Source organism: Etheostoma cragini, chromosome 5 (assembly GCF_013103735.1).
Source record: "Etheostoma cragini isolate CJK2018 chromosome 5, CSU_Ecrag_1.0, whole genome shotgun sequence".
NCBI classification, from domain to species: Eukaryota; Metazoa; Chordata; class Actinopteri; order Perciformes; family Percidae; genus Etheostoma; species Etheostoma cragini.
Window position 1 is genome coordinate 21856783 of NC_048411.1, and position 18124 is coordinate 21874906.

Here is an 18124-nt window from a genome sequence, read left to right on the forward strand (position 1 = left end):
TGTGTGTGTGTGTGTGTGTGTGTGTGTGTGTGTGTGTGTGCGTGTGTGTGCGTGTGTGTGCGTGTGTGCACACGCATGCATGTACCTTGGGGACGGAGGCAATCGGTGTGTAGGGTTGTGGCAGCATATGCCAGCTTGTATGCTTTTTCACATCAGGGTGGCAAAATGAATTAACAACACATGTAGGGGTTTACAGAGCCACAGCTGTGTAGGTTTTTGTGGAACTTGTCTGTATTGATTCTTAATAAGTCAAAAAATTCCAAAACTTTCAATGCCAATTGTTTACAGTGGTTAATTTTCTGTAGTCGTGCTAAGGGATATTTTGGTTGAAACTTAAAATTTGAAAATGTTTTGACGTACAGTAGCTACCTAATGAGACATACTGCATATCATATATGTAAGCAAGATTTATCCTTGATTACTTCTTTTATCTCTTTCTCCCCCAGCGGAAACGCACAACCTCCAGTCTCTCCATACCATCCTGTCTACAGGATCTCCCCTCAAACCTTTGAGCTACGACTACGTCTACCGCTGCATCAAGAGCAACGTGCTGCTGGGCTCAATCTCAGGTAAAACTAATTGAAACAGACTCCTCTGGTCATGTTTTGTCATTTTTCTTTTTACTTTATTTCCATCTAAAGGTACAAATAGCAGCAGCTTTTCTAAGTGTTGTTGGTGTGTACTACATTACCACTGCCAGCTACAAAATAAAGCAACGAAGCATCTGCGATGCAAAAGGACCAACACGTACCAAAAAAATTTGAACAGAATAAATTGTATAGAACTGTACATTTTCCTCACCACCCAGAGTGCTACCACACACACACACATGCCCTCTCAGCCCATTGTTGTGTTGACAGGGCAATAAAATGCTTTCTGTCTCTCTGTTAGTCCTGAAACATTTACTATTTAGCACTGCCTTGGGGACTGATGTATTACAGACACACGCACGGAAACACAGATTAAGCAGCAGGTTGTAGCATCACACATGCACACTCATGTGCATTAGGGCTGCACGATTATGGCCAAAATGATAATCACGATTATTTTGATCAATATTGTGATCACGATTAATTATCACAATTACTTGTCGATTTTAACCAAAACAAATTATACACAAATTATACACAAATAGGCTATTTATAACTGCTTTCAAATCTGTGTTATGCTACATTCTTCTTATGTTGAAGTTGTATGTTGTATAGACATACAGCTGCAACACATGTAAATGAAAATTAGCTTTCTGAGCTTTTTTTTTATTTTTATGTAGTGTATCTCTGAGAAAGCTCCTTGTTTTCAACAATAACTGATTAAAAGAGCCAGGGAAAGAGAGGGATTGCGATTGACGCTACTCACAGAGACGACTGACTCCTTATGTATGGGCCCAGCACGGGTCAAATGGCGGGTCAACAGAGTTTCACACGTTGTGTGTATGAAAAATCTGTATAGTCACTGTGGTGCATTTTTATTAACTATGATATTCTGGCCATAGGTCACATCTCTCGCCCAGGTCCAGCAGCTCCGTCTCATACGCTATTACTCTACAAACTGAAGTTAGTTGCATTCAATAACGTCTTCTGTGTTTCTCGCCGTTGCGGCCGCGATAGCAGAGTTAACAGCGGAAACACTGGTACAAATACAGGTTTGCCTCTTTATGCTTAACAATATACAGCTGTGTTAATAACAGTTAAAACTGTAGATAAATGTTAGAAGTGTAGACCGGCGCCGCTGTGTGGCGGGGCTGCGTGGAGAGTAAGAGGAGAGAGAGTAGAGGAGAGGACCAAACACAGGCACGGCTTTACAGAGGAAGTGGGTCATGTAACGCAAAATTAAACCATATTGATATAAACAACATTGCAGCGGATGCGAGGACATTAGGTGCACCGGTGCAACCTAGAGGAAAAATATTACTCGCGCCCTAGAGACCTGTGAGCTTACAGACACTAACTAGCAATGACTAGCTCTAGTCACTGCTGTTGTCTGACAAACACAGTTAAGACAAAATGTTTACTGGTAAACTGGTAAACCTGGAGACCGACGTATAACTGACTGGTGTCTGTTGAATTTTCCTCAGGTTACTCTGTCCTCTGTAACTGTCTACATCTAAAAACTAAGCTGCGCGGTGGAGGGAACAACTCTGACTGGCACATGATCAGAGAGTGGTTTACAGAGCGGTAGATTGGCTTTGCAAAAGAAAGCCGGAGCGTTCTATGAAATGATACATTTAAAAAAATCGCTCGATCACGCAAATTTGATCGTGGGAAGTCAATATCGTAACCTTGATTAAAATGTGATTAATTTTGCAGCCCTAATGTGCATTATGACATGCGTGCAGAAGGATTTGACAATCAAGCTTTGACTGAAATGTCAGCCACTAGGCAGAAATCAGAGGGACAGTATGAGCTGATTGACTCATTAATTCACATCTATATATTTGTCTTTAAGTTTGTTCCAAAATGTCTCCACTTGTCTCTGCACAGATTTTATACTGTCTCTTTTTTATACTAGGAACCATTGTAAAGTAGAAGACAAAGTGGGTATGTCAATAGTAATTACTGATTACTCTGCATTGAACAGTAAACAGATTTGTGACATTGTGTCATCATTTTTTTATCATCACTGAGAGTTACAGTGTTACATAACATTACATTTGCACAAAAACAGAAATATACATACCTTAATGTTGACGTTATTATGTGCACAACCATGAATATTTACCAGGTAGTTGGGTCTTGTTTTCATAGTTTTGGCCATCATTCCTAGTCATCATAAGAACATTTTACTCACCAAGATTGCTGGGAAAATTATGACAATGTAAACAAGAAAACAATTGAGACAAGAAACAACAACAGTCTGATCATACATATGCCCAGGTTAGCCATTTTTGAGGAAAAGAAAGGGAGCCATAAAATTATTATCTGTAATGGATTATACCTGTCTATTGTACACACTGATTGCAGTTCACAGACCAACGCCCTGGTTTAGCTTTGACTGTTCGTACCACTCAAATTTGGGACATTCTCAATTTTCCCTTCCAATAAAGTGTTGTAGGTATTCAAGCCAACCTGATGGCTTGTTTACAATCTGTCTGATAATGTCACCACTCATTTCTGCTAGACTTTGTTGTACCAATGTCTTGTGTTCCTGGATCTCATCCGTTACTCTTGTCAGGCCAGTGTTATCATAATTGATAGAAAGGATGTCCAAAAGTAATACATTGAGACTCAAGTTGTAATAAATTGTAATTATAATTGTAAAATTTGTATTTTTAAATTAAGGGAGTAGATATGTGCATGTGATCATGGATATGTGTCCCTGCCTATATTATTTAGAACAGCAGGTCCTGCCCCATCAGTTTTATCCTTGTCGCCAAGGGCAACAGTAGGCACCAAATTCATTGGCTGCCAACTGACCTAACCTTAACCCCCAAGGTCAACACTCAGTGTGTGTGTGTGTGTGTGTGTGTTCTTAGGATTTATCAGAGCATATGGGACTGACTGGTGGTCACGGTGACATATGTGATGGGCCCCTTTGCCATTTTTCACCCCGTGTGGGAGTGTGAGTGTCTGTGTGTGTGTGTCTGTGTGTGTGTGATTCTGTCAGCAGGGAAATCAGACCCCCGCCGCGCCTCATTGGGGGATTTTAACATTTTCATAGCTGGATTTCCTCCATCCTAATATACCGCCTGACTGCCCATATGTCACTCCTCTACTCCCTTTTTGTCTCTTCTCTTCCCACTCAAATATTGCATTTGTGTTTGTAAAGTCTTCCTGTGACTTTCATTGTGTGAATTATTTTTTTTAAATTCATCTTTGAATACATAAATGCATGCATAGTTTTTTTTTGTCTTAGTTGTTGGCTTTGTGTGACCTCAAACTGTGTCAGAGTATGTTCAAAGCTCTCACCTACACAAATTAATTCAGACTTGCACACACGCACACAAATATGTACACACAAACTGGAAAGTTCAAAAAAGATTTTCCTTTACTGTTCAGAATAGTCAGTGCTGTAAGAAACATCAGATTAGTGTGGCAAGTTATCCTCTTGTGTATACACTGTCTACACACACTAAATGGCTGATGAGGAGAGGTGTCCTTAGAAAGCTGCAGTGGCTTTTGGCTTAAAATATATATATATAGTGTGTGTGTGTGTGTGTGTGTGTGTCTGTGTTTGTTGTGTGTGTACCCAGCCATTAAAGTGAGTGCAATAATAAAATAATTGTGTGTCATCCCACTATAATTGTGTGTGTTTAATCAGAAGACAAAGTTTCCACTTCCTCCTGGGAGCCAATTAAAGCTCAATAAAGAGCCTGGTAGAGAGAGAGCGACAAAGTGAGCCACTGTAGAGAACAGAAAGAAAAGTAACAGAGAAGGAAGGAGTGGTAGAAGGGCAGAAAGCAGTTGAGAGGAAGCAAACAAGATGGATGGAGTCTCATGATACAGAGGCAACGAAACAGGGAGGTAGAGCTGAAACAATGGGAAGGGAGATGAATAGAACATGTCAGAAATAGCAGATGATTGGAAGGTAGAAAGAGACAAATGGATGGTGTAGCATAGGTGTGTGTGTGTGTGTGTGTGTGTGTGTGTGTGTGTGTGTGTGTGTGTGTGTGTGTGTGTGTGTGTGTGTGTTCTCGTTCATGACAGTTTAAAAAATGTGCTGCAACAGTGTAGAGCTCCTATATAGGTCAATGGAGGTGGAGCAGGGTACTAACACTGCCAGTTTGTGTTTTCGAAATGTAAGATTGATTCCAATACTAAGTTTAGTCATTTCTCAGGTTTGTGGACACTGTGGCAAGGTACCTTATTTCACAGATTAGCAACAAAAACTAAAATGTATGTTTTCCATTTGATTTCCTTGGAACTAGATTGATATAACTTCACATTTGTTAAACTTAAAGCTGCATTGAACTGGGGGTTACAGCCTTTACAATGTTTAGAAAGTAACTTGCTGCTTTTTGTGTTAGTTTGTACATTTTTAAAGTTTTGGACTGAAAAAACTCATAATCATTCAAATGGAAAAAAATAAACCATAAATGAATACATTTGCAGCAATAATCATTGTTTGTCTACACTGGTAGGGCCATCCATTAATTGCAGGGATGGTGGTGTGATCCTTGGCCATGAACCCTAAATTGCTCCTGAGGGTTAGGCCTTGCAAGGTTCTCTGCCATCAGTGTGTAAATGTCAAATTGTAAGGATATGGATTGAAACACTATATAAATACAGTCTGTTCACCTTATAATTGTTATTGCTAATGTATTAGCAAACAATTGTACAAAAGCTAAGTTTATCAATCATTTTGACTCATGCTTCTGGTTTTGTTAACTGCTCTTTAAACTCTGGTTTGGTCTCTACTGACTCCTTTGCTTTAGCTTCAACATTTTGACTGTTTTGACCAGCCAATTGTTACCTTTGTCTGTTTGCAGTTCTGTTCTGGGAAAGTAGTTTATAGTTATTTTATTGGAGTGGACCTTTTTTGTAAACGGCTTCTACTGGAAAAGGTTTAATGAGAGTTGTTAAATCCATAAACTTTAAATCCCTAAAATGACCTAAAAGCTTAGCAAACGTGAAGTTATTTCAAGTGATGTGTTAAATTTTCAGAACAGTAACCAACTCAATCGCTCCCTCTGTGTCTGTTATTCTCTCATCTCTCTGCCCAGGCGGCACTGACATAGTGTCATGTTTCATGGGTCAGAACCCAACAGTTCCAGTGTACCGGGGAGAGATCCAAACAAGAAACCTCGGCATTGCTGTGGAAGCTTGGGGCCTTGATGGTAAGAGTGTGTTTCTGAGTGTGTGTGCATGTTCATAATGGCTGAATTGCATAGAAATGCAATACCATTGCTTTTACTCTCTATTTAGTAACGACTCTATTGAGGTATTTATTAAGACATTTATTTTGCCAAATGAGTCTAGGGATCACGTAGAGGTTGTAAGAAAGTTGGTAGTATGAATTGTAGGAGTGGAAAAATATTAAAATGGAAAATTAATCACAAGCCATTTTACTCACTGCTGAGATGCCCTTGAGCAAACTTCTCATCTGCTTCTGGAGCTGCTTGGTAGCTACCAGAGCAAGAATGTAGTTATACATGGTTGCTCCCATATGTCGGTGTACGTGTTTGCATTGGCATGAATTCAAAGCTAGTCATTGTTGAAAAATTAACAGAATCTTTAGTGAACCTTCCCTGAGTAAATACAGGAAAACACTAAAGGAAAACACTATGTTTTTTTAATTAAAAGGAGCAGTAGGTGTGCCTTTGAAAACTAACTTTCTGTCATATTTGCTAAAACTAACCCAATGTTTAAGTAGAACTACATAAAGCAGGTCATTTAAAAAAAATCGACCTCTTCTGGCACCACTTACAGCTTGTAGTGCGATTTGCAACAATCCACTGCTCCTTGTTCAGATCCTCCAATCAGGGCCAGGGGGGGTGTCTACCTGTATCTTAATTACTGGTCATGCACACTCATTCATAGACCTCAACAATTGGTTCTGGAAGGAAGAATAAAATACAATTTCTCCAATTGACAATTGGAGTATAAGCAACGGTTATAAAATTATAACCGTCGATAGTAGACTTAAAACCAGCTACGACATAACTAAGCCATTGTATATGCTCCTAAAGACGCCAAACGTTCATGTGACAACAACCTTGTTTTGAGATAAACGTCTTTTATTCTCAATGTCTTGGATAAGTACTTCATTACCCACAATCCTGAACAATCCCACAGTGATGCCTCTCATTGGTGGAACTCATTTAACTGTTTGGTAAAACCCCGCAAAAGTCCTTGAGAATCTTTGCTGCTGTACTGTGTAGGCTACTGTAACCTTACTGTCTACTGTACAATTGTTAATAAAAGACGAAAATAAAACCTGTGTTGCGTTTCTACACAGTAGACTCAGTACAATCATGATCTCCTTGGCTACCATGATGTCTTTTTTCAAGGACGACAACAAGAGTGTCCTAAGGGGTGAAAACCACTTAAAATCGGGTCATGTTATTGAATGTAGTGTGTCCAAGGGACTGCTTGTGGGACAAGACCTACAGAGTTGTGGTGTGTTTTGCAGGGAGGTTGTTAACATTAACCATACACTTTAGCTAGGTTACTGTAGCCTTCGTACTGTATGAGTCATATCAATCATTTTATTATTGTTTACACGATTACTGCTGAAACTGTACCTTCACTATATAAAAACCACTATGTTTAGAGGAAGGCTGCAAGGCTGTCGTCAGATTGGAAGTTGTTCAAGAGGCTCTCTTGCTGTTGTCTTCGACTACATTCAGCGGTGCACGGTGGTCTATGGGATGAGTAGTTCCTTCGCTTGGAAATGAAATATATACAGTCTTGACTTTTTTTGGAATTTCTGTTCTTTTTTTCACTTGCATTTATATGTTATATGTTTTATGAGTCACGTTGTAGCTGGTTACCCTAAGGAATGGTCTAAAACTCTTTTATATATCGATTTTTCTGGACGTCAATGGGAGAAATCATTGAGAACTTTACTTCCGGAGGTTGGCTTAGGAGACCATTTTGGGCTTTAGCGGAAAGGGGGTAGACACTGAAAAGTTGTCCTGGATCTTTGCAATCCTACCTACAGCACCTTTAAAAAGCCAAACTAAAAAGAGAGATTTTGATCTTGCTGGAAGTCTTTAAAGCCTCTCTGTTTTTCTCACTGATTTTAGTCCCTCAGTCCCCAGTTCCCGATCCCTGCTGCAGGCTGTACTGCCGTGTCTCCACCACCTCAAAGGAGAGTGGATTGAGTGATAATTTAAAGGCAGTTTTGTAGGAAGAGTTTGGGAATGTTTTAGTCTGTCTCTAAGGCGGTAACACCATCCTGAGAGAGTAGGTAAGGTCTGTGTGAAACCACAACCTAAGGTGTGTCAGGTTCTCTGAGTGTGGGATACATTACCAGGTGACATATTTTTCTTTATCTGAGAATGTTTTATTTGTGTGTGTGTGTGTGTGTGGATGTGTGGATGTGTGTGTCTGTGTGTGTGTGTGTGGGGACATAGGTAAGCCAGTGTGGGGAGAGAGTGGGGAGCTAGTCTGTTTGAATCCAATCCCCTGCCAGCCAACACATTTCTGGAATGATGAGAATGGGATCAAATACCACAAAGCTTACTTTTCTACATATCCTGGTAAGTACAGAAACATCATATATAAATACAAACTTACATACAGTATATCAATATACACAAAAACCTAAAAAAAAAAGAAACACTTTCATGATTTAATGCATTTAAATAGTATGTTTGGTATTATTTAACCTGGACCCTATTTTTCCATGGATCTGTGTGAATATTTTAAATTGGTCAGGTGCTTAGCAACAATGCTGCAATCGGCAGCCACAATACGGGGTGTTATATAATCCTATATGCCAATAGTGAGCGTCAATGTACGTCACAGTCACAACACAGTAACATACCTCCCCTCTGTCTGTAGCTCTCCACTCTTGGAACAGCATATTTCTTTAGGAAAACTTGCTTTGGTGTAGGATTTCTTCTCCTCTTTGGCTGGTAGTTATCATCCACAGCCAAAATGGTCAATCCATACAAGATGGTCTTGGAGGCGCAGGGTAAGGACCAGAGTGTTAGGACCTAATTGGAGCTGTAGCACAATTAGCCTCAACTTCAGCCTTTACGTATCCAAAGGAAACGTCTATGAATTCTGAGCGAAGACACAGTTCTCAAAAAGTTGAAATTGAAAATCTTTTAGAACACAAAACAACGTTTCTTGCACCCCAAACAACAAACTCTCCCTGGCACTCCTCTCTCTAGCTCTCCCACTTGCGTTCCATGCCCCTGTCTTTTGACAACAAATCACCTCACGTTATCTTACCATAATGTAGTCGGGCATAATATTATTATAATAATCTTTGTCTGTCTGTGGCAAAAACAAGCTCTTTTAGTGAACGTATAGGATTACATTGCAACTCAGTTTGGGGCCGCCGGTTACAGCGTTCTCTCTCTCAGTACTCATCCAGTTTCAAAGATTGTTGTTCACATTCGTCCCTTAGACACAAATCAGTGGGAAAATAGGGTCCAGTTTGAAAAATACTGAAAATCCCCTTTAACATCTTTTATTTTATTATATTAAATGTAATTCTTGGCAGCTGTTTTTGGAGTTTCATGCATGCATTGTGGTTTTATAGTTTCCTTTTTAATGTGTGTTTTTCTATTATCGAATTCTTTTTGTCTAGGGGTATGGGCCCACGGAGACTACTGTAAAATCAACCCAAAGACAGGAGGCATTGTCATGCTGGGCAGAAGGTCAGCCATTAACCGTTCTACTCAGGGGAGAGCCACTGAACGTTGAAATAAACATTGTTTCATCACTGTAGTTTTAATTGATTCATTTATTTTTTTTAGAGTGGATAGGGGCTCTTTTTTGCATGAGATTTGGCACAGCGCTGCATTATATTATTCAGCTTTTTAAAGCCGTTTCATGGGGAAAACAACAAAAGAGGATTCAGTTCTTTCAGGGTAAACTGAAAACATAAATAAATAAATAGACAAAGATATAGTTTCCATATGGCATATGTATGAAGAAAGAAAGAATCACGAGCTTACGGAAACTGAAATCGTTTCCGTATCGCGGTAGATTTCTTTCTCTCCCTTGCAGTATGTTGTATGATGTGTGGCAAGACAGCTTCTCAATGACAGACACTAGAGTTTTGGATCTTGAACCTGTGTTTGTTCTGCAGTGACGGTACACTAAACCCCAACGGAGTCCGATTTGGCAGCTCAGAGATCTACAACATTGGTGAGTGTAGAGCATTACCTGTGAAGGTGGAGGTGTGGGTGTAAGAAAGGATGAAAGGAAATAGCAAAGCATTTTGGTGAACTGAAATTGAGTAATGGTCCTCTATATATTGGTGAAAGAAAAACATCTTACACTCCACACATCCTCTTCTCTGTTCTTCATATCTTTGCTTGCTTACTCTCTTCACCTCTCACCTCCCCTTCTCTCCTTGCCTCTCATCTGCTCTCCTCATTTTTGTTTTGTCTCCTTTTGTCCTCTACTCTGCCCTCTCCGTTACTCTCCTCTCTGCAGTGGAGGCGTTTGAGGAAGTCACAGACAGTCTTTGCGTTCCTCAGTACAATGCCGACGGAGAAGAGCGAGTTATTTTGTTCTTAAAGATGGCACCTGGTAGGCCCTTCTGTCCGGAGTTGGTATCAAAGATTAAAGGAGCCATTAGAAAAGCTCTGTCTGCCCGACACGTCCCTGCTCTGCTGCTGCAGACTAAAGACATTCCTGTAAGAGAAATGATGATTTCAATCACATGTGAATAAACCTGTGAGATTATCCTTTCACAATGTAAAAGTCAGTTTGTGTGAATGACAGCTCCTTTCTTCATCCCTCTGCAGTACACCATCAGCGGGAAGAAGGTGGAGGTGGCCGTGAAACAGGTGATTGCTGGCCGGGAGGTGGTACAAAGAGGAGCTTTCTCCAACCCTGATTCGCTGGACCTCTACAAGAACATTCCTGAACTGCAAAACTATTAGAGATGAGGCTTAACACACAAACTGAAATTTATAGGGAACAGGGGATATATGAAATGCGCATTGCAAGGGTAGTTTAGAAAGGCACCTTGAGCTTTGTACAGTGCATATACAAAGGAAAAACAAATGTGTCAATATAATACAAAAATGGTACAAAATATATGTAACTATAATAATCTGTATGTATCAGGCAGATGAGAGACTTTAAAAAAATTAAGTTGTACTGCGCCATTGTCTAGCTTTCAATCTAATGATCAAGCAGCTGCTCTTGGTTTACCATATTGTGCAAGTAAATGTTGGATGCTGGATTCAGCTTTGCATAGAATATGATGTGCACAGCAGTACTGGTGAATATGCTCATGCTCCGAAGCCACCAGTAATGGAGGATTTAGCATCAAGTGGTTCACATTCTGATTGCAATCAGCCAGTAAAGAACCACATCTGCCAGTTTTCCCTGCTGAAAGCCCAGTGTTGGTTCGGAATGGGTCCCAGACAGAAAATCCAAGGAAGTGTGCAGATAAACACACAAACACCTGGGATTAACACCTCGGCTTTGGCTCATATCACCATAGCATTGTTATATGTTTGTATTGCACATAATCAAATGTACATAAATGATTATTGTGAAATTATGTTAACATTATAATTATGCATTTATATAGAGTGAGCCAAACATATTAACCAAAGTGAGTCTCAGATGTGGAGGGTCGTAACATGTCAGGAGTTGTAGTTTGAATAAATGAAAACGGAGATACCAGATAAAACAAAACTTACAGAACCTTTCCCAACATAAAAAAGTTATTGTTCTCTTGTGTATTACATGCTTAACTCCTAACAATTCTTTTACTTTGTACCATTGAATCTATTTTAATACCGCCCTGGTCATCAAGGCATGAATTGATGATGTTCTCTGTACGTTTTTTTTTTTTAGTCACATTGGCCCTCCTTTATTATGCTATGCTGTACAAACAACTCTCAAGAGCAACAGATCATTTTACTACAAATGCCTGTATTTATTAATTTCATATCTATGTTCTATGTTTGTCATTACTGTAAGAGAAATTTGCTTTCTCAAATAGGTAGCTGGTTTTTACTTTGTACATGGGAAATCTCAATTATCTACTTCGAATTTCTGTCATGCTGTGCGGCAAAGATGAACCACAGTGATGTGGTCACTAACACTACTGAGCAACATGGTTGTACAATAACAAAAGTCACTTAGGTTTCATTTCCTTTAGAAAGAAAAAAAAAGAAACAGATATAAACGTCAGAAGCATTTTATACTGATACAGTGGTAGTATATTTCTTACTGGAGCGGTTTTTCTTCTTTTGCTTTTGATTCAGTCATTGTCACTTGTTTGCAGATTATTTTAAAAAAGTGTAAATGTGTGAAAGTCGACTGTAACATTCTGTGTGTTGTCTTTAATGTCATATTCACTGCTTAGATTAAATCAATTTCCTATTTTAAAGGTACCCTGCAGAGGTTTTGACACCTTGCAACACTGCGGGGCAATATTCTGTTTGTTTCTTGTGAATGCGGGTGACAGGATAAATATTCCTCACACTATAACACTTATTGACAGGTGGCAGTAATCTTTTAAGAAAAGTAGCAATGCACCAGTCAAATGCAGGGGCGGAGAAACTGCAAGCATGCAAACATGGATGTAAACAATGCAGGTTTCAAGTAAATATATGAATGAATAGTATAATAACGTCGGACGTTGACAGAGCCATGAACTTGAGACTTGGTTCGAGTCAAGTTCCTCAGTGTAATAAGTCTCACAAATCTTGTTTTATAGGACTGTATTTATCCCCACCTTCAGTCATTCAAAACATGAGAAAATGCTTTGTTGGCATCCTGTGTGCAGAGGACATATGAGGGCTGCAGAAGTGTGGGTTGAATGTTGTCAAATGAAAAGCCGTGAAAAGTGTACACCAAATTCACAAATAACTATCTGATGGGCATGAATGGTAAGTGCCATGCAGTCCCCCAGAGAGGCTGTCTGTTGTATGATTCATCACAGTGATCTAATAACAGAGCACATCACAAACTACAAAAGGACTTTGTTAACTGCTTGATTGTACACTCTGTACTTAGAAGGGTTGACGGTTAATTCATCCTCACTGCAATCAATTCAAAATGTAAATTGAAACTGCAGAGACTAAACTGTTTATTCTTAGTTATATTATAAACTGACCTGTGGTGCTTCAGTAAATGTGTTTTCGGCCATACTGTAAACTGACTGGATATGAATGTGATTGACTCTGTCTCCCCACTGGTGAATTTATTGTGGAACTAGTCAGAATAAGTGCCAGTAGCAACTTTATAATGCAATTAGAAATAATGCAAGTACAGACATGTTAGTTTGGATGGACTACACACAAAGTAGAAACATGTTTGACACTGTGACTATTTCTTCATTAATCTCTTTATGAAGGTGTGGTTGAAGCCTCTGTCTAATGTGGCGGAGTAACTAGATTTAGCTCCATTGGTAAGAAGTGAAAAATGGCCATCACAATTCCCCAAAGCCCAAATAACACGTTTTGTCCGACCAATGTCAACACTATAAAGTAAGGGTTTGACACCAGCATCTGAAATGATAGACATATGTTAGAGCTTTCAGACACTTCTTGTGGCCTTTATCAGTGGATGGAGTTGCCCTGTCATGGAGATAGTTCAATTGATGTCAAATTACCTTATATTGAAATTTTGGTCACTTGATAACAAGTGAATGCATATGGGGGATACCGTTGCTGCCTGGCGTTGGATGTAAATGGCCGTCCACTGATTCCTGGCTGATGACTTTGAGAAGTTCTGTTGCCTAAGTCAAGGATGGACCCTCAAGCTCAAAATATGTTAAGTTCACAATGATATAAATCTAAATGACAGGCTATGTGCAGGACAATTTGTTTCCAGGGGCGGTGGGGAGTGCTTCCCCAGCGCAAGTGAATACAGTATCATTTGTTTTATAGGAAACGCAGCCCCAGGCCTGACTCCTTCCCCAACCTGTTCCCTATTCAGGCCAATATCTCTTTTGACCCTTATACCTTCTTTCTTTGTTGTGGCTGGTAGTGTTTTGGTGTTACAGGTATGTAGTTAGGAGGTGCATCTCATTACCCTTAAATTGCCTCCTCAACTCCTCCGCTTGCGTCTCTTCCTCGCATCTTAGTCCCTCCTTCTGAGGAGGCCGGGGAGAGACGCAAGGAAATGTGCTTTTAAAGGGACGAGACTTCCTTTTCTGTAAAGCGTCACATGAAATCATCAGCTGTGTGGGCAGAGTAAGCAACTCTTTCAGCTGGAAGGCTGCTCTCTCTCCGGTGAGACCTCCTTGATCCTTGCTCCTTGGGGCAGGAATAAGAGCTTTGAGACACCATTCACAGAGGAGAGACCAAACAACTTCCGGTTCAGCTGAGGACCGAGTTTTTTTTCCTTGTCCTGTATTGTCAAACCAGTTGTGTTTTGATTCTTTTTGTTTAGTTGCCTTTTGTTCAGTAAAACAGAGTTACATATTGTTGGGAGCCTAGGAGGTTACTACTCTTTCTGCATGCAAGTAAAAGCCCTAGGAAACATATGTAGATTGCATCCTTTTTGCCATAAGGATTGCTTTGCTACACTTGACAGGAGGAAGCACTCATCATTGTAATGCCTCTCCACAAGTAGCCTCAGCTCTGTTCCCCAAGTTTGGCATAGTATAGGCATGTTGGATTGACCGTTTAAGATATACTACGGCACACTTACGGTTTTAGATTTTGTATTCAGGCAATTTTAAGCTTGTAATGAGTCTGTAATGATTTGAATTTCCCCTTTCAGTAACTTTCATTAGGCTATTAAAATGATCTTTCCTCCACAGCAGCTCCAGTTCCGGTGCATTTGGTAAAATGACAAATGGTTTCCACACTCCGATTCGGTACTGAACAAACAAGATACCATTTTTTTAACTTGAGGGGACAGAGCCAGGCTAGCATTTCAAGTCTGGCTTCATGCCAAGCTATCTGGCTTCTTGTTACATTTATCGGACGGATGTGAGAATGCATTAAAACTTCTCATCTAACTCTAGAAAGAAAGGAAATGTATATTTCCCCTAAAGTCTAATTTCTTTAAGTAAACAAAGTTAAAATTGACTACTCACGAATAAAAAGATGCAAGATTTGCTATTTAGTCATTTACTTGACAAAAAAAAAAAGCGGAATTTTAAATTTTTCAAATATGGCTTCAATATCACGTACCAGGGAGATAACTTTTTTTTGGTTCAACATTTCATTGGGTTCCATCTTTGGTTCCTCAACGTTTGTTGGATGAAGAATCCTTTTACTATAGAAATTACCTTACTCCAACCTCTAATGGATTCAGTTCCTTCCTCAGAAGTTGGAATCCTTCTGACGTCCCAGGCTTGTGAAATGCGTTATTGTTCCTTCCTATCTTCATGTCTCCAATTACCCTCAGGTGGCAATACGTGCACTGCAGCAAGCCCCCTTCCTGTCACCCCCATAGGAGATTTGTTAAATCTAAATTGCTTCCCAAAGAGACTTTCTCCTGAAAGGCTGATGACAACATCAATAAAGCACTCCCATGTGCTTCAGTTCTTCTGTGCAAATTGACAGGAATGTATCAGAGCAATCTGAATCAGAAGTGAAAATGAAGCGCGTCACCCACTCACTGTCATATTTAAATCCCGGGAATGGAAAGAAACCTCTGTTTTTAGTCTTGTCAAAGGAACCAGGAAAACCTCAGGGAGTTGACAATAGTTTTTATTTATTCTGCATACTTTTACTGTAATCCAGCAGGTATCTACTGTGCAGGTGGATGGGTCAACAGATGGGGGGAAGAATTATCTCTTGATGTCTCGGCATGTTGGGTCTGAGGCAGCTCATTGCAATGAATGGTTGGGGATTCCCACGGATATATCGACGTTTCCTTCCTATCACCTAGCACAGGTGCCAAATCTGTCTCTGTCCATTTAAGTTGACAATGAAAAAGATGAAACACAGCAAGCTGCATTTCATGCCAACTCTTGATTTAGTTGCTCTGAGTTAACAAGCTCAACTACTGAATAGGTTGCTGATAAAGTTTATTTCCTTCTTGGGATGAATTACAACTTTGGGGAATTGGAGTTTTCACATAGCGACGTCTTCAGACCCAAATTTCTTATTTGTCAAAACTTTGGTGTATGACAAAATAGTTACAAATCTAGTTTTATTAGGCTAAAACATACCAAATCTGAGCATGTTAACATAAAAACTTAAATCGTGAACATGGTGAATGTTATTTATTATTATTATTATTATTATTATTATTATTATTATTATTGGCTACCTGGTAAACATCGGCTTAGCACTGACATTGGAGAAAATGGAAAGTGTAAGCACAAATGGGTATGGCATGTTTTGGTTTTTCTTTAGATTGGATTTGTTTATACTTTAAAATTTGCTTAGCCAATAAACTACTATACTGACTATACAGTCACTAATGTGTTTGGAAATGTATGCTTATGTGTGACCATGTGTGGTATCATGTACATTTATAAAAAACAAAAACCAGAGGAAAGATAACAGCTGTCTAACTGGTCAGTATTATATACATATATATATACGTATATATATATATATATATATATATATATATATATATATATATATATACATATATATACGTATGTATATATATATTTTTTTGAACACCTTAGAATATATATATATATATATATATATATTCTAAGGTGTTCAAAAAAGTAATAAAGTGTTCAAATAAAGTGGATCTAACAGCCAATCTGCCTTGCGTTCCATTTTCAACTTTATCCTCAAAGGGACACACCAGTGGCTTTTATTTCATATTCACTGTCAACAATATGAGATAACTCCCCCCCCACTCACATCCCCCTCATGTGGATTAATGAAATGTTATGTGAGTTTGACATGAGGAGCAGTTAAATGGAAAATAATTTCTACTGAGACTCGTGCCTGTGTAGAGTGGCCCAAATTGTTTTGAGCAGATGTGCAAATAGCTCCTGTACATCAGATCCCTCTATTTCCGCTGAGGGAAGACAACGTTTTTGTGTTCTCTGGAATGGCAATTGTGACTTTGTAAAACACCGCTCTGTATAATTTAATTCATGGGTTAAATTCTACAAATTATTATCTGGGAATGTTATGTTGAGTCCATGTCTAAGAGCGTAGCCCATTGCAAAATGAATTGTCTAAGTTAGTTGTTGATGGTGTATTTTGGGTTTTAATTTTGTTGAGGGCAATAATGTATAGGCTTTTATGTAATTCTATGATTTTGTATGTTTCCTCCATGCTTCTTATTTTATTGTTTTTATTTAACTTTGTATTTATTCATGCAGCCTGTGTTTTGCAGGAACACCCTGATCACATTCACACAGTTCCACATTTATTCCTGGAAGGTATGGGGAATGTGGAACTGTGATCTTTCGCCACCCAGATTTTTGCTTGCTAAACTAAATCTCTGGTTGATGTTCAGTACACTTGCAACTTGGGTTTCAGATCTAAGGTCAGTCTGTACAAGGCTTTGATAAAGTCTCTGACCCCAAACTGTTTAAAGCCAACCGGACAAGATTTATTTGCTAAAGCACCAGAGAGCTCACAGATATGAGGCTATAATGGTTTGTTTAGTGGTGGAAAGAGAGTGTTCTACATCAAGCTTCAATGAAGGGCTCTGAGCATGCGGTATGGTTTAACCCTCTTTAGATATCACTGCTGTCTCCACCACATTCATTCCTTCAGAAGGTCAACGTGAAATATAAAAGGAGAGGTGAAAAAGGCAAGATGGAAGGAAGATTCAGATGAAAGGCATGCCAGACAAAAAAGGCCAAATATTGATGGAGTGATGTCTGCTTTGTCGGGCCGTCATGACGAATCGAACATCCCTAAGACGCATCCAACGAATAACTTTCACCTCTACACATGAGGGCAGAGGGGATGGGAAATAGTTGGTGGCAAAGGGATCCACTGTTACACATTAGGCGTGTACCAGAACCCTTACAGAACCCCGATCTTGATCCTCTTCACAAGAAATGTAGCTTTTATCCAACCTTTTTACTTCTCAGTCATACATTGACTACACTCTACTTCCTGTACACTATGCCTTTACAAGTGATGTATCGTACAATTTCTTTGTCTTCTTCAGCCGCCTGAAACTGAAGAAATATGAAGATACATCTTAACCTGAGTCCAGCAGTGTCAATTTGAAAACAAAACAAGTTTTAACATCTATTTTTAGAGCATCTAAACAATAACATTTTCTCTCTCTCACCTGACAGTGATGGAGTAAAGTATACGAAAACATCAATGTATTCCCATAAGGGCTGTCAAGCCAACACTGTTTGAGTAGTCAGGCATCATGATGCTTCACTGCAGTTTCCAGGAGCTTCAGCTCTCTTAAGATGCGTGGATTGAAGAAAACCTGCATCACTTTCAGTGCATCATTTTCAGTTATTTTAGTTGCATGTGGAACAGTGTTATTATTTTGGGGACTTTCCAGTTGTCCTCTGTCACTTATACAGTGGTGTGAAAAAGTGTTTGCCACCTTCCTCATTTCCTGTTCCTTTGCATGTTTGTCACACTTAAGTGTTTTGGAACATCAAACCAATTTAAACAATAGTC

At 39.3% G+C, this 18124-nt stretch overlaps 1 protein-coding gene and 1 long non-coding RNA gene across 2 annotated transcripts in view; one reads left to right on the forward strand and one right to left on the reverse strand.

Annotated features, from left to right (window-relative positions):
• The window catches only part of aacs (acetoacetyl-CoA synthetase), a 41309-nt gene extending 28649 nt beyond the window's left edge, over positions 1 to 12660 (forward strand). The window contains exons 12-18 of the mRNA XM_034871875.1: positions 447 to 569; positions 5660 to 5773; positions 8015 to 8140; positions 9202 to 9271; positions 9706 to 9764; positions 10056 to 10258; positions 10370 to 12660. Of these exons, the coding sequence (XP_034727766.1) occupies positions 447 to 569; positions 5660 to 5773; positions 8015 to 8140; positions 9202 to 9271; positions 9706 to 9764; positions 10056 to 10258; positions 10370 to 10507 (833 nt within the window). The 3' untranslated portion in view covers positions 10508 to 12660. The remainder of the gene's footprint in view (positions 1 to 446; positions 570 to 5659; positions 5774 to 8014; positions 8141 to 9201; positions 9272 to 9705; positions 9765 to 10055; positions 10259 to 10369) is intronic.
• LOC117944762 overlaps positions 7522 to 18124 on the reverse strand; it is a 19221-nt gene continuing 8618 nt past the window's right edge. Inside the window, exon 3 of the long non-coding RNA XR_004656646.1 lies at positions 7522 to 7617. This is a non-coding gene — a long non-coding RNA (uncharacterized LOC117944762). The remainder of the gene's footprint in view (positions 7618 to 18124) is intronic.